The sequence below is a fragment of the Crinia signifera genome, chromosome 5 (genome assembly GCF_055691185.1).
Source record: "Crinia signifera chromosome 5, ASM5569118v1, whole genome shotgun sequence".
Lineage (NCBI taxonomy): Eukaryota > Metazoa > Chordata > Amphibia > Anura > Myobatrachidae > Crinia > Crinia signifera.
Genome location: NC_139221.1, coordinates 222,255,901 through 222,275,812, shown reverse-complemented (window position 1 = coordinate 222,275,812; position 19,912 = coordinate 222,255,901). Strand labels below are relative to the sequence as shown.

Genomic DNA, 19,912 nt, shown 5'->3' with positions numbered 1-19,912 from the left:
GGCTGAACCTATTAACAGCAGGGAATCACAGCTGCTAATAGGATATTCCCCTTAGTGTTTGTGATCAACCTTTTGTGCGATATTGCAGATGTCTTCTTTACTTATCATAACAATGTTAATCTGGGAATACTGAAGAGATTACATCAAGGAACATTGCTATCTGTGTCTGTTATGATAATTAGGGGATTGTAATGGTTCAGTAAAATCTGTCATATGCCATGTACAAGAAAATAAAGCGATTTCCGTTGATTTAATTTTTATGTGTGCACTTTCCTTGGGGTTTTGATTCCAAGAAAACTGATTAATTTAATTTACAATTTAGTTGCCTCAAGTGTAGAATTGGCTGCAAGATGGGAAAGTCTGGATATATTTGTAACATCAATTATATAATGAGGTTGTAATAAAAAAAATCAGAATGTAAAATCCTTAAATATATTTATTGTAATTACAAGGTTAATATATTAAAAGGTTATAATGTTTTTGCCTCATTTTATGACTTTAGGAGTCATCGACCATGCTGAAAAACATGCTATTACAATATGAGTTTGAGATATTCTCAGCAGTACAATAGCTTCACTGCATAGATTAGCACATTTTAAATAATTTCATTTTCATTTATTTAAATTGGTGATCTTGAATTATTATTATGAAGATTTTGGCAGAAATAGGGCTTGGGGTTTAAAATGAATAAAGGGACTCAAGTGTAGGAGCTGGGCCCAGTGTTGTTTCGGTGTAGCCAGGACCATGTGGGTATGTACCTGTATATTGCCTCCACTATCAGCCTCTGTGTCTCCATAAATATGTAAAAACAGGGAAATGACATCATATAAATATTAGTTTAACACTATGTTTTATGGCCAACTGAAAACTGGGCAGGCTGAACATCATCTTGCCATCATAACAATGGGCCTATTTTTACATGCAGGTCTGAAGGCCTTATATTGCCATATGCCTCATTTTTAATCTGGCCTTGGATGAATAGTTTATACATAAAAAGCAGTGATAAAATGCATGAAGGGTGTGATTTTTAGCCTCAGTACAACCATGTGACTTGCTGACATCATAAACGCACAAATATGCATAGATGCTAAAGCTAATCATTAGGCGTTTCACCTATGTTAAAACAGTTATCATAAGTCTTAAAGTGCAATGAGGTTCAAAGGTATATAAACCTTTCATGATAGACTCTATTAGTATTCATTTGTCTAAAGCTATGCCCACGAGAAGCAGGTTCATTCTCATACAGACACTCATAATATTGTTACAATACCTCACAGGAAAAACAAACAAAACCTACTGTATAGACTCAATTATAGGTTCCTTATTTGAATCAATACATGTTGTGAATACTTTTCGAACCATCTCTTCTGTAAAATGTACTTATTTCATTTTTCTGAATATCCCTGCAACTTAAATGCGATCTGTTCCCCTCTCAGTAGTGAATACTGAGCAAACAAAATGAAAATTATCAGTTAGTATTAACACTATTTCATTCACATTGGGTAACCTGAGATTACTTACAGCATACTGAAGTTAACATGACTCATTGGCAAGAAAGGGGGAGCAATATATCTACAGATGTGTCAGCAGCACACAACTCATGGCATGCTCCCACTATGCATATACTGAGTTCAATGCGAGACGGCAGAAATGCGAACGCACGAGGCATGTCGCAATGGGTACACATCGTGATCCTGCTACAGTAAGCTGCTATACACAGGAAAGCTGTAGCGAGACACATTTGTATACTAAATGACCTACATTTTTCACAATATCGTGTGTTAAAATGAGTCACTGACAGATACTTTTAGCTTTAGAGGATTGTTTTGTGAGATGAAGCAAAGTACATTGATCTTTAATATATTTTGGTATGTCCTGTGGTAAAAGAAAGCTGTGTTGAGCAGTGTAGTGGGGTATATTTATTTATTTATTTTTGAGTGTGCATTTTTATAGTCACAAGACTGCACTGATTAATTTGTTTATATGTATGTAACACAGGGGCAGATGTATTAAGCCTTATCAAGAGATAAATGCAAGGGTGATAAAGAGAGATAAACATCCAGCCCATCACCTGCTAACTGACTTTTTTCAAACACAGCCTGTAACATGGCAGATAGCAGGTGATTGGCTGGACGTTTATCACTCCTTATCACCCTTTTATTTATCTCTTGTTAAGGCTTAATACATCTGCCCCACAGTGTGAATTTGTATATAATGCACGGTGGAAATTACTCATATCAGACCTGGTTGCCTTTTTATCTTGGATTATGCTATGTGGTCACAGATTGCGATACGTTTTCCTCAGTTTTGTGTTTTAATAGGCATGTAGTGCACTAGGAATTTAGGATTAATGTTTTGAAGCCCATGTCACTCTTAATGAAGCTATTTGACTCAATCTGAGGATAGGTATGTGGGCCCAACTGGAAATTTGGTTCAATAAACCCTATGCATTATGTCGTGACAGAACTGAAAATGTAGGGCAAATGGTAGATTGAATATGAATATACCAGCTGTGTACTGAGGTACGTGCCATTATAAACACGAGGTACATACTGTATGAGTCGTGCTCTCTTATAGGCTACAAACTACATGTTACAATACATGTAGAATTTGAAGCAAAAACCTATAGGGGCTATTCATTAATAATGTGCAGCGGGTAATTATATCGCCAACGGCTAGCCTTATTGGCAGACAAACAAAATCCCTGAAAGTAGCCTTGTTTTCTTGTGAAAACGAGGCCATGAAACGTCAAATGGAGTTTTAACCGAATGGAGTTTTTTTATTTTTCAGGAATACTATGGTTTGTTTTCTTTTTCTTCTCTTTTTTTTTTTTTTTTTTTTGGGGGGGGGGGGGGGGGGTAGAATAAGATTGAATGAAAAAATAAAAATACTGTCGGAAAAAAAATTACACAAATTTTATGATGGCCCTATATCTGTTTTCTTCTTTTTTTTTTACTTTTTTGTTTGTTTAGGATTATTCTAGTAACCTACCATAAATCATAGGGGTATAGCAAGCTGTGACACGGGTTAGTATTCAACTGAACCCCCCCTGCACCCGTGTGCTCCCTGCATTAGCAAGCTGTGACACGGGTTAGTATTTAACTGAACCCCCCCTGCACCCGTGTGCTCCCTGCATTAGCCGCAAACTTTGTGTTCTGACAACGAGGATTCCCCCGATTCATTGAATAGGGTGAGTAGCTGGCACAGGGATTAAATGGTGAGGATGGCTTGTTTTCTGCGATCCTCCCTGAAAACAAGCCATCCTCGTCATAAAGACCTCTGGTCACATTCAATACACCCCATAAACATCCCAGTGTGGAGCAGGTCACAAATTGGTTTGCAATTACAAAAAAAACACCAAAGCAGCAATTCCCAGAATGGATTGTACTGAAAAAAATAGACTTCCTTTCATTTTCTTGCTAGAGACACATTTTTTTTTGTAAATTTCTCCTAACACATATAACTGCTAATTTTGACTACTTGGCATGGAAATATATTTTTGTGTGGTTCAATAAGTTATAAAGCATAGTTAAAATTGAAGTGCTACAGAGTGTGGAAGTTACGCATTACTAAGTTCCCAAGTAGGTTTTAAGTTTTAAGGGCGGGATGGCGGGGGCTGGCGATAGAATCGCCAGCCCCTGCGAACATGGCCAAAGCTCCATCTGTAAATGCAAGATACCTAATGATACATAATTGAAATATACAAATATTCTGAAATACGGAATAATCCGTTATCTAAAATTCTTCTGGTCCGGAGCATTTTGGATAAGGGATACTCATCCTGTATTACTGAAACATTACTCTTTAACAGTAAGATTTGTATATAGCCTTGTGTCTGAATTTGTAACCTTCATCTGTGTTTTCAAGCTTGAATTTGTAACCAGCTGTAGACTAATCATAATTAAATATTGTGTTGAGCAACCAAGAAAAAGTTATGTTGCTATGTTGCTCCAAGTAATATAAAATATTGGCAACTTTCCCTGCTTGTGTGAGGAGACCAGGATTTGAAGTTCCTTCTGCTAAGTAAATATATTCGTCTCCGATATACAGTAAAGACCCAGTAACCAGCAATTCTCTTCTCCCAGTTCCTAGTTGTGTTATATAAAGTATATCCTGTGGGTTATCTGTAGTCTGTCTCAGTGGAGTAGAGTGATTCAAGTCAGAAAAAGAACAGTGTAAACCATTGGGGCTCCAAACATATTTTAAATAGTAAGCACTTGCCAGAGACCATTAACAGACTCCTTTGTAAGTGAAACATAGCTTGTGTGTAAATCCCAATGGGAAGTTATTAGAGAATGAAGAGCAAGATTATATAATCAGAAATCTCTTTCTAAGTTTCTACTCTGGGGAATCTGCTCGGACACAGTTGTTTTTTAGAGAAGATCGTTAAAAGTTCTTCTTCTCCCATCTAGGTAGAGTACCATATATGTTTTGCAGTAGTCTCGGTGCCATTTAAGACTGTTCTGCTTAATTATGCACAATCCCAGGGTGTATACTTTGTTTAATGCCCATAAAAAAACACAATTAGAAAGAAGGGTTATCTGTGTTGCCACAGATATCTGCTGTAACTTTTTACAAGTTGCAGAAAATCAAGATGTAGACCAACAAATAAGCACAACAGACTGTTCGGAATGTATGTGGCATCTCAATATGTTCTGGAGGCTTGTGTCACAAATAACTGCTTTATTTTAAATCATAGAATCTCTGTTGTCAAGATACTGTACCTGCTGGAGAATATACATTAATTATAGACAGACTAGTGTGAATTAGGGAGCAAGATGACAGCATGCACAGGTCCCTGTTGGTAAAGCTGACAGATTTTCCTATTTCTGAAGCTAACCAAGAGAGACATATCACAAAAAGGTAATTTGTTAAATAAAACATAGTTCTTTTTTATTGTGAATGGCAAATAGTGTAATGCTAAGGATAGCCTTCGATGTGGTAGATGGAGAATGTGTTCTAAGTAAAAACTAATACTGTGTAGTCTTACTATATTCTCTGGGAGTATGTCAGTGATATATTATTTAATAATGGTGATGCTCTTTTTCCGTACTGGAATATCATAAACATGATTTATGTGAAAGTGTCTGGCATCATGTTTATTGCCACAATGCTTAGAGATTAGGATCCTCACTTAATAATATAGATGTAAGCAATGCATCTTTGAACAACTCTTTCATCCCCTATTTTGGCATTTGTTAACTTCCATATTTTGCTTGGAGACAATTTCCATTGACTCACACACTTTCATGGCAGAACATCGCCCATTAGATTCTTTAAAATATATATGTTTGTTAGCATTCTTTTCTTCCTATATACTGTTTAGCCATTCTGGAGTCTTCTTTGTTTGTTTTTATATTCTTATCACAATTTAGGGGAAATTCAGTTTGTTAATTCAAGTAATTTAATGCAGTTTAGTTGATCTCTGGGGCTATTCAATTAACTCTTATGCTGCCCATACATATGTGAGATATTGAATGCAATCATTCGATTTCGGCCACATCTGGCCGATAAATCGAATGATTGCATGCATTTTTAAGCTGACATTCGACGTGATGCGCAAGCATGCTATCGAATGTCGCATCGATAGATATTATGAGCTGCACATAATATTTTTCGAATTGCATGAGCAATGGCATGTGCTTTTTAACCACATGCGATTGCTCGAATGCAATCAGCAGCAGGTTCAAGGAGCGGGGCCGGGATGGGTACCTAAGCGCTGGCAGGGAGCCGGTACCGTAATGCTGGGGACCGGAGGGACGAAGCAGCAGCAGGGAAGGCATAGCGGCTGTGTAGCGGGGACTGGAGTGGAGGAGCTTTCAGGCGGCGGGACTCAGCGGTGGCAGCAGATGACTTTGGGACGGCCCTCTGATTGGCTGAGGCTGCTGAGAGAGAGCTCTTCTCTGCCAATCAGAGGGCCGTCCCAGTGTTTCAAATTCACTGCTGCTGCTGACAAGTCCCGCCGCCTGAAAGCTCCACCGCCATGGTCCCCAGCTCCGGTCCCACCTACACAGCCTCACACCACCCCTCTTCCAGTACCAGATGTCCATCGCAGGATGGCATGCGACACCGGGTGCTGATGCGATGGGACATCCCATTGCATCTGATCGCACATTTGTATGGACTGCATTAGCGCCTGAAGTATATCCCAAATTCTATAGCTTAACAGATATTTTTTACAGGCAACATAAAGGAACTCAAATTGAATAGCCTTATGCATTAAAGCTTAAATTGTCCCCGCTTATTTCTACCATTAATGTCATGTATAGCAACCACTAGGACATATGGTGCACATAATGCAGATTATTCTGATAGATTCGCTTCCTGAGCGTTCGCACAGCAGAGCTATATTTAGATACTGTGCATGCGCATAAGCATTTATGCGCATGTGCAGCCTCTTTGTGTGAGCAGGCACGGCAAATTGATTATTCACTGGCCGCTCGCTTACAGAAGTGCGTATGGGGGCATAGGGTACCGGGCCATGGTCGCGCCAATGGGAACGCCCAGCGTTTCATGGATGTTCCCATGAAAAGGCTGGGCGTTCCCATGGACATTCACCAGTGATGCGGGTGCAGGGGGCGGGTAGCTGACATCAGCAGATGTCAGCTGCCCGCCCTCTTCCCATACAGGTGCTGCAGATCTAAAGCCAGCAGAGACCGACTTAGATATGCGAGTGCTGGCAAAATCATATGATGGTCGGCAACCATCAAATATTTTTGCACCTGCACGCAAGCTGCAAATGGATGTTTATGCAAAAAATCCATTTGCATGCATGAGGCAGGTGGGCGTTCGTGGGGGCGAAAGGCAGTGTTTAAATTACTCGCAAAGCTGCAAAATGTGTAGCTTTGCGAGTCAACCAGAAAAAAAACTATCTTACAAATGTACACTGCTTTGGCAGTTTTAAAGGCCACTTGGTAGCATTTTGGCACAGAACTGCATATACAGCATTATTTCTACATTAACAGAACATCAGACAAGATGGTTTTGATGCAGTAGCCATAATAGGAAATCATCCCTTTGGAGGTCTATCAAGTTTACATCACACTGTAGAGGCCCATGAAATCCTTGTCCATCATCAAACACAGTTTTCATCTCTTCTATTTAATAAAATAGATCATATATAAGATCATATAAGATCTGCCTTCTACCTCTTTAACACCTCGTCTACAAAGATTTCCCATCTTCATTATTTAGAGGGTCTAACACATTCCCCACCACCCACTCAACACCTGTCTGCATTTAGGGGTGCAAAACTTTCAGTTCCCTTCACAGGTTTAAGCAATGTAAAATTACAGGGGGGATGTAATAAGGTGAGAGAATCAGAAAGTGAGAGATATGGTAAAAAACTACCTGCTATAAATATATTGTACATGTGTATGTGTATACAATATATCATACTGTATGTATTTTGTATTGAATATACTGTATGGGGGGGAATGTTATATAGGAAAACAAAGTGAGATTTGGTAAGAATTCTCCAGTTTTTATTTTTTAAAGCGTAATTATTTACACTGCAAAACCAGTTTGATTTTGCAGTGTAAATGATTTGCACTTGCCAAATCTCGCTTTGTTTCTCTTTATAACATTACCTCCATACAGTATATTCAATACAAAATACATACAGTATGATATATTGTATACACATACACATGTACAATATATTTATAGCAGGTCGTTTTTCGTTATTTTTTGCAAAGCAACAATTCTAGAACACATTTGCGATCAAATTGCATTTGAAGAAACATACATAAATCTGGATTTAATTAGCCACAGTAATTTACCAAGCAGGGATAAGAGTTGTGCGTTAAACTTGCTGCTTACACGAATAAACTCATAGATTTGTGGAAAAGTACCAAGAGCTAGAGGCTAACATATTCACAGCACCTGTGATAAGAGCACCCACCTGCGATTTATATTCAAGTCACCCATAGGCTTTAAAAAAAAATTGTGTAAGGGCTACCTGTAAACTTATTGCAGGATGCCACATGCTGTAATTGAATAGCTCCCACAAGCCAAATAGCCATTCGGTAATTACCACAGCAAGTTGAATCTGGCTATAGTGTGTCTGCAAACGTTGTAGTAGATCATAGTTGTATAATGTAACATATATGAATGTAAAATATATGAACAAATAAATGGGGCAGTATCATCATCATTGTTAATGATAAAATACAGTATAAATGTAAAATGTCAAACAGAAACACGTTGTACAGAAAAGAAAAATCAGATTGTACAAATTTTATAGAAATATGAACGCTTGCACTCCAGAGAAGAGAATATGTTCTGTCCACTTGACGTGTTCTTTAACAAAACCAAGATATCTGATCTGTGTCTGTAAAATAGCCCCCAGATCACCCAATTTTGTGCAATTCCAGAGTTATTTTTATGTATAAACTTTAAAATGAGTTGAAACCTGTAATCAATCCATTTATTTCTTCAGTTTGCAATTCTTGTTGAGCTGATTTGAGGCAATTTAAAGAAAAATTAGCAATCAGCTAAAATAGATCTGATTCCTTGAGCTGCAGGTGCATTATGCTTATAGTAGCATAATTCCCAAATAACAAATATATAAATAAGCCAATCTTCAGTGAAACCCTACATCTCAATCACGGGACCTACATACACAACTGCCATTGTCTGTACTGTGGTACAAGATGCTGCATTCACCTAAAGGTAAACTCAAGTATATGAATTGTAAAATTATTAATCAACATGCCATTGTGATTATTTGGTCCACGGCGTGTTCGCACGGAGGACCAATGGTTTCTCTCTGCACATGTGCATATCCACATGTGCAGGGTTTCTGTGCAGGCACCTTTGGCGACTTTCACAATCGCCATGGTGCTCGCATAAGATGGGCGGGATGGAGGTGGGCAGGGGGCATTCGCATGTGAACACCCAGGGTTTCTTGGGCGTACCCACGAAATCAATGGGTGCGCCCATGCGACGCAGGCAGTCTGCTGGGGGTGGGCAGCTGACATAGATTTGCGAGGCGGGTAGGAATTTGATGGTTGGCGACTATCAAATTATTTTGGCCCCACATGCTACCCTGCTAATTGATATTTATGCAAAACATCCATTAGCAAAACAGCGGTAATATATGGACGGCGATAATGGGCTGTAAGCAGCAAACTTTAGCTGCTTAGCGAGCCAACCAGAATTACCCTCCTAGTTCCTACATTGGGGGATCAAATTATCAGTGGTAAATGCAGTCGGAGCTGTCCAATTAGCCCCAATTAGTTGTGGCATTCGTCTCAGGCATGCAAAAACAAATCCCTAAAAGCAGTCATATTTTCCTGCAAAAAAGGGACTGGTGCCAACCAAAAAAGTCACCGTTTTCACAGAACTTGTGCGTTTCCGTGAGAAAAATTATTAATAATTGGATAGCCTGAAAACAAAATAGGGATACATTGAATTTTTTTTGATCCCATGTTTCCTCAGGCCTATTTGGACAAATGACAAATGCTAGAAGGATAATAAATTCACTGAAGCTGCATGTTCTTTTAAATGGCCACATATGTCAGCTTGTTATAGAAGTAGTGATCAGAAAATGCCTTAGATTTTCTCATATGGACATTAATAGTTTTTCTGTCATACTTTTTGCGCACTATATGAAGTTTGATAAGTTTCTGTTTCTATCAAACTACTCATTTTGGTCCAGTAGTTACGGTCTTTATTGTACATTTATGAATATGGGTCTCTGTGGTCTGTAGCCTCTCTTTTTTTAAGTACTTTTGAAGCTTGCAAAAAAAAATTTTTGGTGCCTATTTATTAAAAGTGAGATTAATGCCCTGGAGCCTACTGTTTATTATTCACACTATTTGCAGTGATTTGGTAACTCTTTTTGATGCTATTTTTTAATCTCCCTGAGCCCTGATAGCTTCCCCTATAGGAAGTGTCCTGGCTAATGTTAAAGTCTGTATTATGCCTTGAAATGAAAGCTGTAAAATGTTACATTAACCCCTTCCCGACATTTGACGTACATTTACGTCATGGTCGGGAAGCACTTCCCGACACATGGCGTAAATGTACGTCATGGATTTAAACTGTCACCGCGTCTATAGACGCGGTGACAGTTTCAACATGTCTGCTGTCCCTGACAGCAGACATGTCCGTGCATGCCCAGGGGGGGCTGCGATGCCGCCCCCCCGTCGGCGATCGCTGTGATTGGCTGTTCAGTGTGAACAGCCATTCACAGCGTTTTCCTGTGTCACCGGCGAATAACGTTCGCCGGTGACACGGGATCAGAGGTGATTGGTGCTGTAAAGTACAGCACCAATCACCGCGGGGTGTAAGGGTGACACTGGTGTCACCCCACCTCACCCCGCCCGCCCCCAAAGGCCGTGATTGGTCCGTCGGACCGACGGACCAATCACAGCCAAGGAGGTGGATTTAAACTAACGGTGACTGCACTGCAGACGCCATTCCGGTCTGGAATAGCGTGCAGTGCGGTCACCGTACCCCCCTGCCGCCATACTGACCAGAACCTTGCTCCATACTTGCTCCATACTTGCTCCATACTTACCTGATCGCTGCTTCATCACTGCTTCCTGGATCCTGTTGCTACTTGTGCCTTCCTGTGAAATTGTGCTGCTGCAGTGTACTAGCTAGATAGAGAGATAGATAGAGAGATAGAGAGAGATAGAGAGAGATAGAGAGATAGAGAGAGATAGAGAGAGATAGAGAGAGAGATAGTGTCAGAGAGTGCTATATTTTGTGCTGCTGCAGTGTGATATAGTTATAGATAGAGATAGAGAGATAGAGAGAGAGAGATAGATAGAGAGGCCTAGTGACAGAGTGCTATATTTTGTGCTGCTGCAGTGTGATAGTTATAGAGAGATAGAGAGAGATAGAGAGAGAGAGATAGAGAGAGATAGTGACAGATTGTGCTATATATTTTTTATATAACTGACTGCTGCCCCCTCCTTTTGTGCTGATCAGTATAAATTAACTGATCAGCAACTTTTTGGGGGCGCAGTTTTTTTTTTATATATAGATATACCTGTCAGTGCTGCTGCTGCAGTGTCATAGAGTGATAGATAGTGAGAGATAGAGAGATAGAGAGAGATAGTGACAGAGAGTGATAGAGAGTGCTAAATTTTGTGTCTGCTGCCCCCGCCTTTTGTGCTGATCACTATATCTGAGGTGATCAGCAACTTTTTTGGGGGTACAGAGGTTTTTTTTTTTTATATATATACCTGTCAGTTGCACCAAAGGTTGTGCACCTGCTGCACCTCACTGGTAATCAGTGTCGCATCACTGATCACCTTTTTTTTTTGTGTGTGTGCTGTGGGGTCTTTTTTTAATTTTTTTTTTACACACACTGTGATTTTGTGGGTGTCCTGTGGCCGCTGTGCGCTGATCAGTGACGTACATCACTGATCATCTTTTTCGGCACAGGGTTGATCTATTTTTTTTTTTTTTTGATCAAATTCCTGTTGCCTTTGAGCGCTGTTCAGTGACAGACGTTACTGACCAACATCTGTGCTCAATTTTTGGCGCAGGACCTTTTTTTTTTTTTTTAACCCCTTAAATTTTTTATTTTTAACCCCTTCATTTTTTTTTTTTTTATTGGTATAAAGTATTTTTTTTTTTTCTGCACTACATACATACTACACACTACATACCCCCCGGATTGAAATAAAGTTTGTACCCCCCCCTACACTATACACGTGTTGAAACATTTCACTACCAGTAACACAAAAATAAAAATGGCATCCCAAATGTCCTCCCAAATGTCCTCCCAAATGTCCTCCCAGTCATCCAGGAGAATGTATTCAGTGGAGGAGGCATATGCCATGCTTGCTTCTGACTCTGACACAGCCAGTGATGCAAGCGGGGAATTTGAAGGATTTGCCTTAAGCTCCTCTTCCTCCTCTGGTGATGAGGGACCCCCTCAAAGACGCCCCCGTAGAGCAGCTGAGACCCCCCCCCCCAATAATTGATCTCGTATGGACCCCACCACCAGACAATTTTGAGCCCCAGGTTCCTGAGTTTTTGGCCATGCCAGGAATCCAATTTGATTCCACAGGTCTCAGAGAAATTGACTTTTTCAAATTATTTTTCTCTGATGATTTTATAAATTTAATGGTGGACCAAACTAATTTATATGCCCAGCAGTTTATTGCTCAAAACCCCACGTCATCATTTGCTAGGTGGACCCCTGTAGATGCAGTAGAGATGATGACGTTTTGGGGTCTGGTGTTTCATATGGGCATAGTAAAAAAGCCAGAAATTAGGCAATATTGGAGTACAGATGTTCTGTACAGTACTCCATTTTACCGTATGGCCATGACCCGGACTCGATTTGAGACAATTCTTAAATTTATACATTACACCGATAATGCACAGTGCCCACCCAGAGATGATCCCACCTTTGACCGGCTATTCAAAGTCAGGCCGGTCATTGATCATTTCAGTGCCAAATTTGAAGAGGTGTACATCCCTGAAAAATTTATTTGTATCGACGAGTCCCTTATACATTTTAAAGGAAGGGTTAAATTCCGCCAGTACCTTCCCAGTAAGAGGGCAAGGTATGGCATAAAAATGTATAAACTGTGTGAAAGCACCTCAGGGTACACCCACAGGTTTAGGGTTTATGAAGGGAAGGATTCAAGAATTGAACCGCCAGAATGCCCCCCCTCCCTCGTAGGTGTTAGTGGGAAAATTGTCTGGGATTTAGTGCACCCCTTCCTGGATAAAGGTTATCACCTCTATGTGGATAACTTTTACACCAGCATCCCCCTGTTTAAGGCCCTTGGTTCAAGAGGTACAGCAGCTTGCGGTACTGTGCGCAAGAACCAAAGAGGCCTCCCAAAAACGCACATTGCCCAAGTAATGAGAAGGGGTGAAAGCAGGGGAATATGCAACGAAAATATGTTGTTGGTCAAATATAAGGACAAGAGGGATGTCCTTATACTGACAACAATTCACGGAGACAGTACCACCTCCATCCCTGTACGAGGTACCAGTACCCACACCTCCAAACCTAATTGTATCCTGGATTACAATAGGTACATGGGCGGAGTGGATCTTTCAGATCAGGTACTGAAGCCGTACAGTGCCCTGCGGAAAACAAAAATCTGGTACAAGAAGGTGGCCGTGTATATCATCCAGATGGCACTGTATAACGCTTACGTGCTATTCCGTTCTACCGGCCAGAGGGGGACATTTATGCACTTTCAAGAGGAAGTCATAAAGGGCCTAATATTTGGGAACCAGCAGGCAGAGGGCCCCAGTACTTCTAGTACTGGTCCCCGTATTGTACCAGGGCAGCATTTTCCTGATGAAATCCCCTCCACTGGAAAAAAGGGCAGGACACAAAAAAGGTGCAAAGTTTGCTATAAAAAGGGAATAAGAAAGCAAACTATTTTCCAGTGTGACACTTGCCCCGACAAACCCGGCCTATGTATAAAGGAGTGTTTTAAAATATACCACACATCTATGGAATATTAGGTTCATAATTTCACCGTGCTTCGGGGGTCTTGCTAATGCCACATAGCACCCACCATTCATTCCACCAGAATCTGAGCCGCAAAATCCAAAAATCACTCCTTCCCTTCTGAGTCCTGCCATGCACCCAACTGGTATTTTTTGGTCACATGTGAGGCATTCCCGTACTTGGGAGAAATTGGGGCACAGATTTTGGGGTGCTTTTTCTCCTTCATTCCTTGTGAAAATGAAAAATTTTGAGCCAGAACTGCATTTTTGTGTAAAAAAATGTAATTTTTCATGTTCACTGCCCACTTGTATCAAAATTGGTGAAACTCCTGGGGGTTTGAAATGTACACTATACCCCTAGATGAATTCCCTGAGGGGTGTAGTTTGCAAAATGGGGTGACTTGTGGGGGGGTTCCACTGTATTGGTGCAACATAGCACCCACCATTCATTCCACCAAAATCTGTGCTGCAAAATCCAAAAATCACTCCTTCCCTTCTGAGTCCTGCCATGCACCCAACTGGTACTTTTTGGTCACATGTGAGGCATTGCCGTACTTGGGAGAAATTGGGGCACATATTTTGGGGTGCTTTGTCTCCTTCATACCTTGTGAAAATTAAAAATTTTGAGCCAGAACTGCATTTTTGTGTAAAAAAAATGTAATTTTTCATGTTCACTGCCCACTTGTATCAAAATTGGTGAAACCCCTGGGGGTTTGAAATGTACACTATACCCCTAGATGAATTCCCTGAGGGGTGTAGTTTGCAAAATGGGGTCACTTGTGGGGGGGTTCCACTGTATTGGTGCTTTGGGGGTCTTGCTAATGCGACATAGCACCCACCATCATTCCACCAGAATTTGTGCTGCAAAATCCAAATATCACTCCTTCCCTTCTGAGTCCTGCCACTTTTTGGTCACACATGAGGCATTGCCGTACTCGGGAGAAATTGGGGCACAGATTTTGGGGTGCTTTGTCTCCTTCATACCTTCTGAAAATGAAAAATTTTGAGCCAGAACTGCATTTTTGTGTAAAAAAATGTAATTTTTCATTTTCACTGCCCACTTGTATCAAAATTGGTGAAACCCCTGGGGGTTTGAAATGTACACTATACCCCTAGATGAATTCCCTGAGGGGTGTACTTTGCAAAATGGGGTGACTTGTGGGGGGGTTCCACTGTATTGGTGCAACATAGCACCCACCATTCATTCCACCAAAATCTGTGCTGCAAAATCCAAAAATCACTCCTTCCCTTCTGAGTCCTGCCATGCACCCAACTGGTACTTTTTGGTCACATGTGAGGCATTGCCGTACTTGGGAGAAATTGGGGCACATATTTTGGGGTGCTTTGTCTCCTTCATACCTTGTGAAAATTAAAAATTTTGAGCCAGAACTGCATTTTTGTGTAAAAAAATGTAATTTTTCATGTTCACTGCCCACTTGTATCAAAATTGGTGAAACCCCTGGGGGTTTGAAATGTACACTATACCCCTAGATGAATTCCCTGAGGGGTGTAGTTTGCAAAATGGGGTCACTTGTGGGGGGGTTCCACTGTCTTGGTGCTTGGGGGGTCTTGCTAATGCGACATAGCACCCACCAAAATTCCACCAGAATCTGAGCTGTAAAATCCAAAAATCACTCCTTCCCTTCTGAGTCCTGCCATGCACCCAACTGGTATTTTTTGGTCACATGTGAGGCATTGCCGTACTCGGGAGAAATTGGGGCACAGATTTTGGGGTGCTTTTTCTCCTTCATTCCTTGTGAAAATGAAAAATTTTGAGCCAGAACTGCATTTTTGTGTAAAAAAATGTAATTTTTCATGTTCACTGCCCACTTGTATCAAAATTGGTGAAACCCCTGGGGGTTTGAAATGTACACTATACCCCTAGATGAATTCCCTGAGGGGTGTAGTTTGCAAAATGGGGTCACTTGTGGGGGGGTTCCACTGTATTGGTGCTTGGGGGGTCTTGCTAATGCGACATAGCACCCACCAAAATACCACCAGAATCTGAGCTGCAAAATCCAAAAATCACTCCTTCCCTTCTGAGTCCTGCCATGCACCCAACTGGTATTTTTTGGTCACATGTGAGGCATTGCCGTACTCGGGAGAAATTGGGGCACAGATTTTGGGGTGCTTTTTCTCCTTCATTCCTTGTGAAAATGAAAAATATTGAGCCAGAACTGCATTTTTGTGTAAAAAAATGTAATTTTTCATGTTCACTGCCCACTTGTATCAAAATTGGTGAAACCCCTGGGGGTTTGAAATGTACACTATACCCCTAGATGAATTCCCTGAGGGGTGTAGTTTGCAAAATGGGGTCACTTGTGGGGGGGTTCCACTGTATTGGTGCAACATAGCACCCACCATTCATTCCACCAAAATCTGTGCTGCAAAATCCAAAAATCACTCCTTCCCTTCTGAGTCCTGCCATGCACCCAACTGGTACTTTTTGGTCACATGTGAGGCATTGCCGTACTCGGGAGAAATTGAGGCACAGATTTTGGGGTGCTTTTTCTCCTTCATACCTTCTGAAAATGAAAAATTTTGAGCCAGAACTGCATTTTTGTGTAAAAAAATGTAATTTTTCATTTTCACTGCCCACTTGTATCAAAATTGGTGAAACCCCTGGGGGTTTGAAATGTACACTATACCCCTAGATGAATTCCCTGAGGGGTGTAGTTTGCAAAATGGGGTCACTTGTGGGGGGGTTCCACTGTCTTGGTGCTTGGGGGGTCTTGCTAATGCGACATAGCACCCACCAAAATTCCACCAGAATCTGAGCTGCAAAATCCAAAAATCACTCCTTCCCTTCTGAGTCCTGCCATGCACCCAACTGGTATTTTTTGGTCACATGTGAGGCATTGCCGTACTCGGGAGAAATTGGGGCACAGATTTTGGGGTGCTTTTTCTCCTTCATTCCTTGTGAAAATGAAAAATTTTGAGCCAGAACTGCATTTTTGTGTAAAAAAATGTAATTTTTCATGTTCACTGCCCACTTGTATCAAAATTGGTGAAACCCCTGGGGGTTTGAAATGTACACTATACCCCTAGATGAATTCCCTGAGGGGTGTAGTTTGCAAAATGGGGTCACTTGTGGGGGGGTTCCACTGTATTGGTGCTTGGGGGGTCTTGCTAATGCGACATAGCACCCACCAAAATTCCACCAGAATCTGAGCTGCAAAATCCAAAAATCACTCCTTCCCTTCTGAGTCCTGTCATGCACCCAACTGGTATTTTTTGGTCACATGTGAGGCGTTGCCGTACTCGGGAGAAATTGGGGCACAGATTTTGGGGTGCTTTTTCTCCTTCATTCCTTGTGAAAATGAAAAATATTGAGCCAGAACTGCATTTTTGTGTAAAAAAATGTAATTTTTCATGTTCACTGCCCACTTGTATCAAAATTGGTGAAACCCCTGGGGGTTTGAAATGTACACTATACCCCTAGATGAATTCCCTGAGGGGTGTAGTTTGCAAAATGGGGTGACTTGTGGGGGGGTTCCACTGTATTGGTGCAACATAGCACCCACCATTCATTCCACCAAAATCTGTGCTGCAAAATCCAAAAATCACTCCTTCCCTTCTGAGTCCTGCCATGCACCCAACTGGTACTTTTTGGTCACATGTGAGGCATTGCCATACTCGGGAGAAATTGGGGCACAGATTTTGGGGTGCTTTTTCTCCTTCATACCTTCTGAAAATGAAAAATTTTGAGCCAGAACTGCATTTTTGTGTAAAAAAATGTAATTTTTCATTTTCACTGCCCACTTGTATCAAAATTGGTGAAACCCCTGGGGGTTTAAAATGTACACTATACCCCTAGATGAATTCCCTGAGGGGTGTAGTTTGCAAAATGGGGTCACTTGTGGGGGGGTTCCACTGTATTGGTGCTTGGGGGGTCTTGCTAATGCGACATAGCACCCACCAAAATTCCACCAGAATCTGAGCTGCAAAATCCAAAAATCACTCCTTCCCTTCTGAGTCCTGCCATGCACCCAACTGGTATTTTTTGGTCACATGTGAGGCATTGCCGTACTCGGTAGAAATTGGGGCACAGATTTTGGGGGGCTTTGTCTCCTTCATTCCTTGTGAAAATGAAAAATTTTGAGCCAGAACTGCATTTTTGTGTAAAAAATTTAATTTTTCATTTTCACTGCCCAGTTGGACCACAATTGGTGAAACCCCTGGGGGTTTGAAATGTACACTATACCCCTAGATGAATTCCCTGAGGGGTGTAGTTTGCAAAATGGGGTCACTTGTGGGGGGGTTCCTAAATTTTAGCATCTTATGGTGCCTAGAAACCTACATGGTGCCTAAAAAATAATCTCATAAAAAGGAGGCTCCAAAATCAAGTAGGTGCTCCTTCTATTATGAAGCCTGTGGTTTGGTCAACGTGCACACTAGGGCCACATATAGGATATTTATGAAAACAAAAGATTTGGGGGAATCAATTTTTAGTCACATTTCTCTAGTAAAATGTACTGTGTTCCTTAGAAAAATGTATTAAAATTGCAAATCTGCAAAAAAAATGAAATTTTGAAATTTCACCTACACTTTGTTTTAATTCCTGTGAAACACCTAAAGGGTTAACAAACTTCCAAAATGCTGTTTTGAATACTGTGAGGGGTGCAGTTTTTGAAATGGCATCATTTATGGGGGTGTCTCACATACAAGTCCCTCAAAGTCACATCAGAACTGAACTGGTCCCTAAAAAAATCAGTGTTTGAAATTTTCTTGAAAATTTGAGAATTTGCTATTCATATTGTAAGCCTCCTAGTGTCCAAAAAAATTAAAAGGAAGTTGAAATAATGATGGAAACATAAAGTAGACATATGGTCTATGTTAGTTATTAACTATTTTGAGTGGTAAGATTATTTGTCTCACAAGCAGAAAATTTAACATTTTGCAAATCGCTAAATTTTCCATTTTTTCACGACATTTTGGTATTTTTCACAAAAAAACACAGACTGTATCGACCCAAATTTACCACTAATTTGAAGTACAATGTGTCACGAAAAAACAATCTCAAAATCACTGGGATAAGTAAAAGCAAAAAAAAGTTATCCCCACTTAAGTGAGACATGTCAGATTTGAAAAAAATGGCTCTGTCAGGAACGCAAAAACTAGCTCTGTCAGGAAGGGGTTAATGGGTTCTGTCTCAGCAGTGTTACTACATACTGTATATGTTACCTTAAGTCTTACAAGGCCACTGTGAGAGCAAATAGGATCTATGAGAACCCCTCTTGACGTCCCCGGAAACTGGTTTAGTATATAAATATCTGTGTCTTCAGTACTTAGGAGATGTTAAAAAAGTGGCAGTTAAGGTTCAGTCAGACTATGGCTGATATATCATGTTCATGTCGGCGAATGTTTACAAGAGATATAATTATGAACAATGTTGTTAACACACATAATACGTTGGCCCTGCAGTACTGCCAATGTCTGATATATCTGCGGATACAAATGTGTCCATATAATCCATACAATTGCTACTTGTGGTGTAACATCTCAACCATGTCTAGGTATTTGTGCCAGATTAAGGAAATAGGGAAAGGTGTATGAAAACACATCTTCATTTTGTCACATCATGCTGAGTGTATGGCCGGTCGTACAATTGCTTTGAGGGCCAATGTCATAGAGGGGTGGGCAATTTAAACTGCTCGTCCAGCTGCATAATGGAGACTGTCATATTAAGTGGCCTATCCGTGAGTGTTTATACCGACGGGCCCACCAACTCTATAGATTTAATGCAAATTGCTAAGTCTTCAGAAGGTACAACAAGACATAGGCACAATTATTTTGGTACCCAAAATGTAATGGGATGAAATTGGTAATTCAGTTTAGTTTCTTTTTATGTATCATCGCCTTATACTGTAAGTAGATATTAACATATTATTTTCACATATTTATTTATTTATTTATTAGTTTTTACCTTGGTAGATTCTTACTGCATGCACTCATATGATCTATGATACGAGATGATTGCTCTATTATGTACATTCCATTTATACTTGACTCTTTTAAAACTAAAAATGACATCCCGGTTCCAACTTCTGTCTTTACATTTCCTGTTCTATAATAGCCTTGGACTTACCACACTGATAACAAAACTTAAAGCTTTCGTTTTATTTGGCAGACTATTCGGGAGAGCTGTATGCATGCTGCGTCCTGTTACAGGAGCTCCGTGTCTTCGCCTCCTGTAGGATGTCACATGGGGAAGCCCGTAGGCATGCCTGTGTGCATATGGAATCTTAGATTGAATTCATGAACTGCATAAATTGTTTTATCTTTGCAAGCTTCACTTATACTAAAATTTTGAGAGAAATATAATATCCCCTGTGTATTCATACATCATTAACTGTTATGGAGGAATATAAAAAAAGCAGAAAATAGTTTAGAATAATGGATATTCTTCATATCTTTCAGAAACTAATTAAATCTGTGGACACTGGTGAGACTAATTTGGAAGGAGCAGTGG

General features: G+C 40.5%; 1 protein-coding gene across 1 annotated transcript in view; it reads left to right on the top strand.

Moving 5' to 3' along the window:
- ULK4 (unc-51 like kinase 4) overlaps positions 1–19,912 on the top strand; it is a 704,158-nt gene that overhangs the window by 273,394 nt on the left and 410,852 nt on the right. The window contains exon 26 of the mRNA XM_083188569.1: positions 19,861–19,912. Within this exon, the coding sequence (XP_083044695.1) occupies positions 19,861–19,912 (52 nt within the window). The remainder of the gene's footprint in view (positions 1–19,860) is intronic.